Source organism: Cavia porcellus, unplaced genomic scaffold (assembly GCF_034190915.1).
Source record: "Cavia porcellus strain 051 isolate PalLab524CR breed Dunkin Hartley unplaced genomic scaffold, mCavPor4.1 scaffold_1, whole genome shotgun sequence".
NCBI classification, from domain to species: domain Eukaryota; kingdom Metazoa; phylum Chordata; class Mammalia; order Rodentia; family Caviidae; genus Cavia; species Cavia porcellus.
In genome coordinates this window covers 113,213,098-113,225,390 of record NW_026947484.1, presented here as the reverse complement: position 1 = coordinate 113,225,390, position 12,293 = coordinate 113,213,098, and the positions used below count along the sequence as shown (strand labels likewise).

General features: G+C 32.9%; 1 protein-coding gene across 1 annotated transcript in view; it reads left to right on the top strand.

Moving 5' to 3' along the window:
• Positions 1-12,293, top strand: part of Hfm1 (helicase for meiosis 1) — an 87,465-nt gene that overhangs the window by 23,945 nt on the left and 51,227 nt on the right. Inside the window, 7 exon segments of the mRNA XM_023561322.2 lie at positions 474-551; positions 903-1,061; positions 3,876-4,076; positions 4,159-4,247; positions 11,503-11,546; positions 11,653-11,754; positions 12,121-12,266. Coding sequence (XP_023417090.2) covers positions 474-551; positions 903-1,061; positions 3,876-4,076; positions 4,159-4,247; positions 11,503-11,546; positions 11,653-11,754; positions 12,121-12,266 — 819 coding nt within the window.

Sequence of the window (12,293 nt, the reverse complement as noted above, 5' to 3'; positions counted from 1 at the left end):
TGTTATTTATACTTTATCTTTCCTTAAGTTATTAAGAATATCTCTATCATAATTGAGAAGAAGTTAAAATATAAGTTGAAGCATATGTTTACAATAAACACAAAAAGTAAATAATATCTAGAGTACAAAAAGAATGTCTAGAAATAAGTAAGTAAAAAACAAAAATCAGGAAAGAATATTCAACTTATTGTGGATAATTTGTAATTTATTGCTTGTATTCTTTTACCTACATATTATGTATTATAGAGGGGATACCTTGCTGGAGCGTAGAAACATGTAATTAGAGACTGTTATTTTAATCTTTATATCTCTTTCAGGATACTTTTAAAGTAGCAACCAAAATATGGGTTAAACTTGTTAAAAATTTTATTGATGTATTAAATAATATTTGTTTTAACTTCTTTATTTTTTCCAGGGTACTGGGAATGTTTTAACTTCTTATCAAATTAAATTGCTTGTCTTGTTTTCTGTAGGAAAAATGGGACAGCATGACTAGGAAATGGAGAGACAACTCTTTGGTCCAACTGGTTCGACTAATTCTTATTGATGAGGTAGTAAACATGTTATTCATTTCTAGTTATAAACATAAGAAATGATTAGAATAGATAAGATTAAGACATTTTCAGCTAGTGGTGGTGGTACATGGCTGTAGTCCCAATACTCAGGCGGATGTGGAGGCAGGAAAATTGCAGGGAGATCAAGGATAGTCTGAACTACATAGGAAGACCCTGTCTCAAAAAAAAAAAAAAAAAAAAAAAAAACAGAAAATTTCAGCCATATGTTTAATCCTCAAAAGTGGAAAGTGCTGATTTTCTCAAGGATAAATGTTAGTATTATTTGCATTTTAATTAAGTCAATTTTTTATTTTTTAGCTAATGGATCTTTGTTGATTTTTTGCTTAGGTACATGTTGTAAAAGATGAAAATCGTGGCCCAACACTTGAAGTTGTAGTCAGCAGAATGAAAACTATACAGTCTTTACCTCTTCCTTTAGAAAATGTGAGCACTAATATTCCAATGAGATTTGTAGCTGTGTCTGCAACCATTCCAAATGCTGAGGATGTAAGTTAGAATTACAGTCTATCAAGTATTTTTTATGACTTGTGAAATCTTTAGTACTTTTAACTTTAGAGAAAATTAAAGCTCTGCTTTTCAATGACCTAATAAATTTATAGGAAAATATGCTATAGAAATTTATGGCTTGATCTCATAGGTATAATAATATTAAGGACATGAAATTTGATTGATCAGGTATTGGTGGAAGTCTATTTTTTACTGTTATCTAAAAGTCTTAGTTTCATAGGTTTCAGAGACTTTGTTATAACTTGACTAATAGGTGGTGGTCATTGTAACCAGCTAACTCTAACTGTACAGGAATTAGAAAGTATGATGGAGTATAAAAATAATCGTTGAGATGATTACCATGTCAATTTTATATGTCTGGTACTGTAATAAGTACTAATGATTGATGCAGAAGTAAAAACATATGGGCTCTATCCTTTAGAGTGATGTCATGGTTAATGGGTACATAGACATGTAAAGATATTATATGTAATAGTATAGTTCTATAATGAATATATGAATTAAATTTTTCTTCAGTTTTTAGGAAAACTTCTTGAAAAAGAGTATATTCTCCTATATACGTCTCAAACTACTATAGTGTTTTTAGGAATTACAAGTATCTGTTATTTCTTCTAATAGAAAATTTTGTCTTTACCTTTAAATTTACACAATTAATTATTTTTTTCATTTTTATCGGTACCGGAGATCGAACTCACGACCGCCTGCTTGCAAGGCAGGTACTTATGCCACTGAGCTAAATCCCCAGCTCCTACAATTAATTATTTTGTGGTTCTTAAAGTGATTTGTTCATAGTCATAAATAATATATAGACTTTATAGTATAGGAAAATTACAACTGAAATCCGGAATTTGTACTTACAGATGTTTGGTGTTTGTCAGTTTTCCATTGCTATAACAAAATACCTGAGGCAGGATAATTTATTTTTAATAAAGAGGTTTATTTTGATTTACAATTTTGGAGGTTGATAATGTGAGAGTGAATGGCCTTATCTTTTAGTCTCATGAGGCTCCTTCTGGCTATCTCATCATACTGGTGGAAAGACAATGGCAAGAATGCATGTGAGAGAAAGAGATCTTGTAGCAGTCCAAACAGATTCAAGAGTCAGCCTCACTTTTTAAACACCCTATTCTCATGAAAATTCACTAACTTTACCGTACCAGCATTAATCTTCTTGAGAGTAACATCGCCAGTGACATAATCACATTTCACTAGTCTTTACCTCTTAAAGATTCTACTGCCTCAACACTATCACTATACAGGGGGCCAAGCTTCCAACATAAGAACTTTTAAGAGATATACTTAAAATATATATAAACTATATCCAAACAACAGCAACATGGAATCAAAATATACTTCTTTGACCAAATTTTTATATATCTGCAAATATTTCCATGTCATTGGTGTTTTTCTGTATTATTTTTATAGTTTTGTATTTTATTTATTTAGCCTCATAATAATGGAAGATTGTTATTTCCACATTTTCTGTTATGAACGGTGGTGAAATTAATGATCTTTGAAAATGTCCATGATCATTTCCATGGGATGAACTTCTAAACTAACTGAAATAAAGGATATATAAAATTTTAAGAGTGCATTACCTGTAGTAAGTGTTATATTCATTTGTTTAAGCAGCCATTAAATATTACTAGCAGGAGGGCTGGGGATTGAGCTCAGCGGCATAAGCACCTGCCTTGCAAGTAGGCGGTCGTGAGTTCAATCCCCGGTACCGATAAAAAAGAAAACAAACAAACAAACAAAGAAATATATTACCAGCAGACATGTTGGACTCTTACTCTCCCTATGCTCCATTCCCTGATCCCTTTTCTCTTCTTTAATGGTTTCCCTTTTACTTACCTTCTAAATCTTGAAATTTCTTCCTTTGTGTAGTCACTGGTTCTGTGAATGCTATTTCATTGTTCAGATCCTTTTCCTCAATTTCCTCTTAAAGTCTTTATCCTTTTGCTCCTATCAGCCTGCAGTTTCTTGTGTGATCTTATTCTCAGCCACAATAACCTAGACAGTATTTCTTTTCTGTGAATAAGAAACTTTTTTTCTGTCAAATCAATGATAAATTTCATCATACGGGGTTTGATTAGTAATCATATCATGCACGGATAAGGATTGCATACCACAGTTTCACGAACTAACTAGTAACTCTGGCTTTAAGTCTGAAATGTGCTTTTGCACTGCCGTTTCCCTAGTGCTTATTTGTTCTTTGATAGAAAATTGTTAATTCTTGACAACCTAAGGTAGCCATTACTTGTTCAGCTAGTAATTATGAAAACACAAGTCTTATTCCCTTCACGCAGAGTTGTGTAAAACAGCAAAAAGTTACAGTGATAATGAGAAATGTAATTTCTATAAAAATAAATTTTAATTTTACTTTGGACTTTTGTGAAGGAAAATAAACTAATAATTATTCAGAAATTTGCCAAGGTGAAAAGTTGGTATTCTCATTATTTTTATAGGAAACAGGAAGGTTGCCCTTATGCAGATGGGGAGGGGATCTAGGAATGTAGGGAGAAGGGAGGAACAAGAGGGAATGGGGAAATAAAAAGGATTAATAGTGATATGTATGTGAACCAACTCCCTACAATGAATGTATTCATTATGTTTCACAGACATGTACTAATAAGAAAAAGTTAAAAATACTGTTAGAATTTACTAATATAGTAATAGCATAGCATGAATGCAATACATAATATTGAAATAAATACTTTCACAACTTAGATAATTTTTAGCTATAGAACTTTACTAGAAAAGATTTATTATCCATGTGTCTGTTTTTTCAAGGTAGCAGAATGGCTATCAGATGGTAAAAGACCTGCAATATGTCTGAAAATGGATGACAGTCATAGACCTGTGAAACTTCAGAAAGTGGTTTTGGGATTTCCTTGTGGTAGTAACCAAACTGAATTTAAGTTTGATTTAACTCTCAACTACAAAGTTGCAAGTGTTATACGAACATACTCTGATCAGAAACCTACACTTGTGGTATGAATTGTTGATTGCTACTTTTTAATGTGATTTTCAATTTTTAACATGATTAATATAGAAAGTATTAATTCATTTTCAGTTTTGTGCAACAAGAAAAGGTGTGCAACAAGCTGCTTCTGTTCTTGTGAAAGATGCTAAATTTATTATGACTGTGGAACAGAAACAAAGGTATACTCATTCATTTTTGATTGAAAGTAGGATTTTTAGGGGTCAGTTAAATGAAGAGAAAATGGATTCATCCCTTAAACTTGACAAGTTTCTTGACATCTCTAAGCTTCATTTTTCTCATCTGTAAAATAATAATAGTAAGATAGTAAATCTTAATACAATTATGAGCCTATCTTTATTTCATAACTAGACTTCTTGAAAAATAAAGCTGTAATCTTACTACAACTGACCTTGCTTAAGTAATCTGCCAAGAACCTCTAACACAACACTGGACTCTTCTTCCATGATTATTTTCTACCAGTTCGTTTACAGCTGGGGCACTACATGTTCTAAGTCCCCCTTTCACCTTTTCTAACAAACCCCAAATTTGACTTTATAAAGTTCTGCTCTCCAAATAGTGTTTGTATCTATTCACTTGAGATTTAAACAATATTTATGTATGTTTGAGAATTTCCAGATTTATATTGTAGCCAAGACTTCCTTTCTGAGCTTACCTATAGTCCATCTGCCTAACATTTGATTGTATATCTTAAGGTCATCTTAAATTCAGTAGTTCAAAATAGAACCTTGATTCTTTGACTCAAAACAATGTTCTTCCAACATTCTCTATCTTAATTATATATAATCTTAAAAGTTTCTGATACTTCTCTTACCTTTCTTCATATATATGGTTTACCAAATCTTTTTTTTCCTTGCTTTCTTATCACAACCAACTTGGTCATGAATGTAATGATATTGAATAATGGTGGGACCTTTAAGACATGGGGCCTAGTGGGATGTGAGTAGATCATGGTTGCATGACTCTCATGAATGTGTATCATGTCATTTTTGTCTCTATTAGCACACTCACTTCCTACTTCAAAACACTATTACTCTCCTATCTGGTTTGTGTTCTTTTATCTATTGACCATTTGCATACGCTTTTGTCACATTATTTTTACTTACAAAGTAATTGTTTAAAATTATAACACTAAACTGGATGTGGCAGTGCATGCTCGTAATCCCAGAACTGGGAATGCTAAAGTGGTAGAATCAATATGAGTTTGAGGCCAAGTTAAGCTACAGAGTGAGTTCAAGGCCAGCCTGAACTACATAGTGAGACCCTGTGCCCCTGCCCAAAAAATTGCAATACTAAATACTTTAGTTTCCTGCCTAAACTCTATAGTAGCTTTTGACTGTTATATAAGTCCCAATAACTCCTAAGTACTTAGTAAGATTTGTAGTACCTTTTATAATATGATATCTAGCTAATTTTCTGGACTCATCATTATTGTGTTTTTATTTTATTTACTACAGTCAAGCCATGTTGGCCTTTGCTCTATGAATATCCCAAATTGTTACCTTAACCAGGGTTGCATCATATTTTTCTTTTCTTGCAATGCATTTTATCTAACTTCTGTTCATCCTTCAAGTCACATCTTTAATATCAGTTTTCAATAATCCTCAATTTCTCTGTATTCACTTAAAACACATTGTGCTTTTATTGCAATTTACAGTTATAGATACCTTTTGTTTAATTCATTAGATTATAAACTTTTTCTCAGTTTTTGTTTTTTGTGCATGTTTGTAGCACATAATGATCACATTCCTCATAGGGAGCTGATACATTTACATAACATATCTCAATTGTTTTTTCATCTCCTTTGCCTCCTTTACATCATACCTTTCTTCATCTCTTGGTTGCCTTCCTGTTTGCAAAGATCTATCTTCCATTTTTTTAATCTATCTTATTTGGGTCTTTATTTATATTTTGAGTTTCCTATATAAGAGAAACAATGTGATATCTGTGTGTCTGATTTATTTCACTTAACATTATGATTTCAAGGTGCATCCATTCTCCTACAAATGACTAAATAAGGAAGTGAAAGACCTCTATAGTGAAAACTATAGTACTCTGAAAAAGGGGATGGAGAAGCCATTAGAAAGTGGAAATAAATCCTTTGTTCCTTGATAGACAGAGCCAATATATTAAACATGACCATACTTCCATACAGATAATACAATTTTTTTTGTACCAAGGCTCAAATTCATGACCATGCACTTGTAAGACAGGTGCTTATGCCATGGAGCTAAATTCCCAGCCCTGATAATTCAAATTTAACCCCATCACAATTAAAATATCAATAGCATTCCTCGTAGAACAGGAGGAAACAATCCTAAAATCATATGAAACCAGAAGAGACTCAGAATAGCAAAGCAATCCTGGGTAACAAGAGCAAAGCAGGAGCATCAAAATTCCTAATTTGAAGTTATATTATGAAACTACTGATTAAAACAGTGTGGCATTGGCATAACAGATACATATTAGTGGAACAGAACAAAGGAAGCAAAAACAACCTCAAACACATATAGCCATTTGATTTTTGACAAAGGGGCCAAAAATATACAATGAAGGAGATAGCCTTTTAATAAGTGGTGCTGGGAAAACTGGCCATCCACTTGCAGAAGATTGACTAGAACTGTATGTCTCATCATGTACTCATCTAAAATCAAAATTGATCAAAATGTTAAAACAAATATTAAATATTCTGAAAGATAAAAGTTCCAACAAATTAAGCATAGAATGGGCAAGGGCTTTCTGAACCAGAACCTCATTTGCATAAGAAATACTATCAAGAATCAACAAATGGGATGATAAAAGAGTAGAAAGCAAAGGGAACAAACAAGTGAAGAGACAACCTACAGAATGAGAAAATAATTTTGCTAGCTCTTGCTCAGATAGAGGGCTAATATCTAGAATCTATAAAGACTCAAAAAAAATAGATATAAGAGAAAGTAAAAGACTTTACTTTAGTAAAAGACTCAGTCAAAAAAGACTGAGTAAAAGACTCAGTCAAAAAAATGGACAAGTGTAATGAATAGATACTTCTCAGAAGTACAAATAGCTGGTAAATGCATAAGAAAATGTTCAGCATCTTGGGCCATTGGAAAAATGCAAATTAAAATAACAGGAAGAATGGCTGTCATCAGAAATCAATGACAAATGCTGGCAAGGCTATGAGGAAAAGGAACTTTTTTACATTGTTGGTAGGAATGCAAACTAGTACAACTAGTGCAGAAGTCACTGTTGAGATTCCTCAAAAACCTAAAACTAGAAATTCCATTTGACCTATCTATTCCACTTTTAGATATCATCCTGAAATAGTTAAAATATCATATTACAGTGATACTTGCATACCTAAGTTTAAAGCAGCATGACTCATAATTAAATCTTGGGCCTATATGTCCATCCAAAATGAATGAATAAATTCAATATTTATACACAGTAGAGTACTACTCTGCCATAAAGAAGAATAAACATTAGATTACAAACTTCTTGAGGAAATAATCATGTTATTTACTACTTAATCTTAGCAGATCTCAGCAGACTGCTAGCACATGGTTAAAAACAGTAGCTTATTATTAATTACTCTGGGGAATGAATAAAAATGTTTGGTGGTAGATCCTAGACTAATATTGGATTGGATAATTACATGCAAGTAAGAACAGATACTGATTTTACTGACTCATTTTCCATACACAGATGTACTTTCCTCTTTGGGTCACAGTAGCTTTCAAATGATCTGTCTTCCCCTTACTATCACCTTTAGTCACTTGTTATCCCAAAACATATCCCAAGCCTAGGAGATAACCGCTTTAATTTTCTGAACATTTTTTGGCTTTGTAGTCAGTAAAAAGATGGTCCCTGGCAATTTTAGTTTGTTGGATAATAACAAACATAAGTACTTATCCACATTTCATACTTTTATTTCCACTTCAAAGATTTCATCTGATTCCCCTTGATTACGCCACCCCCCCAAGATATGAAGTATATAGAGTGGTACTTTTAGTAAACTCATCAACAAAGCAAAATTAAGTTACAGAACAGAGAAAAACCAGTAAAGATCTTATAACTGGAACATAAAGTCTTGAGAAGCAGACAAAAGGAGGAAATGAAATTAATGATAATAAGGTAACAATAGGAAAGATTTCTTTCTTTCCATCTGATATGATTTGAAAATGATATATCCCTGAAAGCTTTATGTTGCTGGAATCTTGCTCCTTAGTGGAACAGTACAGAGAGGTGGCAGGACCTTTAAGAGGTGAGGCCTAGTAATGTGTGAGTAGGTCATGGGGCCACCACCTTCATGCATGAGTTAATGTGTTTCTCAAACAAATTGGGTTAGTTGATCAAATCTCAACTAGAATGAGTACATTCTCATAGGACTGGACTACATATTCTGAAAAAGGGTATTTATAAAGCAAGCCAGCCCTACATACACACACACACACACACACACACACACACACACTTCCCTTCCACTTTTCCATTGTGCATGGAGATGACCAGAAGCTAAGCAGCTCCTGTTCTTCCACAACTGTGAGCCAAAACAACCCTAAGGTTTTTTTATATATAAATTACCCTGCTTTAGATATTTTGTCATAACAATGGGAACAGACTGAGACCACCTCTTTGTTTTATACTCCAGAGAATACCATGTATCACTCTTTTATTAGGAACAATTAAAAATTGAATAAAATTTCATTTGTCTATCTTGTATGTTAAGTTTTTGCTTCATTCCCTGAGGAAGGCATAAATGCAATGAATGGGATGCCATTTGGAGTGTAGACTAGGGAATAAGATTGTTACACATATTAACTCCCCTTAACCAGATACTCCTCACAAGGCTTTTTGGTTTTTGTCTATCAAGCCCTTCATACTAAGAGTTCTAAACACGGCTAATATGACAAACTTTTCAGACCCAGTCTTTTAACTTTCTGTTAATTTTTTTCTCCTATATATTACACATTTAAATAACAAAATGTGTCTGTATTTTGAAATTTCTCAACTTCTAGAATTTAATTTGAAGTATTTTTATACAGGAAATAGCTTCTGAGCCTTTGAATTAGGAGGATTCCTTGACCAACGATCAAGCATTAGAAGAATGTGTGCATTGATTAGGTCATTTCGCTGGCAAAAATTAAATCATTATTAATAGTTTTCATACTAGCTGTACTTAGTGTGATAATGTTCTTCAAAGTTTTTGACAAAGATAGTTTTGAAAACACATTGACCAGTTGTGGTGGTTGAACTAATGGTTAACTTGTAACATACAACTGAACTGAATCAGTGTGGTTCTAAGTGTGGAAGGCCTATTTAAGAACTGTTGCCAACAGCATAAAAGGAGAATTGGAGGGGAAGATGGTGTGCTGTTCATTCTCCTGGAGTAGCTTGTCACTCTGGCTTTCCTGATATAAACTCAACTGTTCTCATCATTGGAGGAGTTTGAGTTCTCAGTGTTGCAAAGATGGCTGTGGTTCTCTTTGGGGTAGCTCTGGACCTTATCTTGGCTCCAGTGAGATCCCTCAGCCTGCTGGCACAGATCCTTCATCCCTCTGGCACAGACTTTCTAACTTCCATCACTGGCTTTTGGCCCTTCCCAGTGCAGATCCTTGATATATACTTGCTTGAGACATTATCATGGGTTCTAGGCCTCCAAATGGACTCATGGAAGATATTGCCATGGGCTCTAGGTCCTCAGATGGTCTCATGTAGGACACTTCCATGGGATCCAGGGCCTCAGCTAAATTCTTTGGGTCTCTGGTGCATGAACAGATTATTTGCACTCTTTCACATTTGACTTTTTGGGTAAATATAAAATAATCCTATAAGTTATGTGATCTATATTAAATTTATTCCCCTATACACCCTGACTACAACTACAACATTTAAAGGTAAAACTGAAATTTAAAAAGTATGGATATAGAGCAAAGGAGCTATAAGTAGCTGTAAATAATTTGGACTGTTTACTTATTGGGAAAAAACAGGATGACAAATTGGGGCATGCCATTTTTAGGCATAAATAAGATATGAATATCAAGCAATGAGGCTTATAAAAGCTATTTGGAAAAACCTACATACTGCTTTCTGGAATGGAAGAATCATTCACATAGATTAACTATGTAGCCTCTCTGGGTAAATACTTAATAATTAACATTTTTAACTGAATATATCTGAATAAGAAACTGAACTATGTGGTTCTCTTTAAACCAATTTACATCCCATCATCTCCTTTTTTTTCCTGTTCAGTGCACATGGATTATTTTTGTTTTAGAAAATTATTTTCTCGAACAGAAGCATATGCAGTAGTAATTCGTTCTCTCATTTTCGATACTTACCTTAGGAAAATTTGCTTCCTTAGTCTTCACTGTTTACTTCTCCTTTCTTTGTTCTCTATCTCATTTTTGTGTTTTCAGCAATAAAATGTTTTTATTAGAAACAGCATTAAGTTAGAGAACCAGATTCAATTGTAGCACTGACACTGTTTCTAGCTACTTACCACTGGGTGTATTCCATTTTCTTCTCTCTTTGCCTCTTCCCCATCCCTTCCATTTCTTCCCTTTCTTTCCTCTTCTTTCTTCCCCACATCCTCCTTTTCCCCAACCTCTTCCTTAGTACTGGAAATCAAAGCCAGGGTCTCATTCACCTCAGGCTTGCAATTTACCACCAGGCCACATCCCCAGCACATCAGCTTCAGTTTCTTAATTAGTTTCAGTATATGGAAACCAACTATCATATCATATTACTATGTTAAATAAGGCAATGTTTCTAAAGTACTTAACTGTAGCACAGAATTTATGCTTTATAATAACACACCCTTTGCTCTTGCCTTTTTTTCATCCCTTGTGAATCCTTAAAAAATGATCATCATAAAATAAGAGCTCTTAAATGTTATATATGCAACAAGGAAATGAGAAAACACTAATTTGGGGATTCTTTCGCATACTTAAGAACCAAGTCTACCAACTTCCGTGATCTTTGAAAGTACCAAGAATTCCTTTGCAAATGACCAGCCATTCTTAACTTCCTCTTCTCTTTCAATTTAACCTAGTTTTCTTTACATGCCATATTTTAGAGCACAAAAAAGTTATCTTTTACTTCAATTTTTTTGTTTATTTACTAGTAATACGGTAGAGTTTTAGAATTTGTTAGTTCTTACAGGTATTTTTAAGGCAAAGTATGATTTTTAATTCTGACCATAAACATTTATAATGTTTTTTTCCTGTATATAAAAAAATAAATTCTTGGTTTAGAAGTGAGATTTAATGTTATAGTTGATAAATTGGGAACTTCTGAGTATGAAAAATATGTTCCACTTTTCAAAGATAGTTTTCAGATAATATGAAAATCTTTTTATAAGTATCAAAATAAATTATTTTAGAGTTTTCTAATGTTACTGGGAATAACAATAATTTTTATGTTATTTTTAAATAGGTTACAGAAATGTGCATATTCTGTAAGAGATTCAAAACTTAGAGGTAGGTTAGAGTTCATTTTTGAACAGCATCTTCATTTACAGATAATGGGAGACAGTTACTGATAAAATATTAAGTGTAACTAACAAGTAATATATTTCTATTACAGATATCTTAATATATGGTGTTGGTTATCACCATGCTGGCATGGAGCTATCAGATAGAAAAGTAGTTGAAGGAGCTTTTACTATTGGAGATCTACCAGTTCTTTGTAAGTAAAACAGATTTCTTGTTGATATTATAAAATATTTATGAAGCTTACTTTTTAAAAGGAAAAAAACCTAAGAATTTTGAATTGTTTCTAACTATGCATGTATATACTACAGCAAATTCTTGGACAGTGTTTAGTTCTTTATCATCTTACTGGATATAATGCAGTTTGAAAAGTTAAGAACTTAATAGTTTTTAGTTTTAGGGTATGTTATTATTTTAGATTATATTGTCCTTTTCTTCCCTTTGCACATTTCTTACTGTGTTATTACATTTATAAAATGTATCTTTTATAGTAAAGACATATTATCTTCCTGGAGGGAAAAAGCTGTAATGCTTGAAATTAATATTCTTTAATCTAATGCAGTTACTACCAGTACTTTAGCTATGGGAGTAAATTTGCCTGCTCATCTAGTAGTTATAAAATCTACAATGCATTATGTTGGAGGAATGTTTAAAGAATACAGTGAAACAGATATTCTGCAGATGATTGGAAGAGCAGGTCGACCTCAAGTAAGTGACAATAAGTTTACTTTTCAG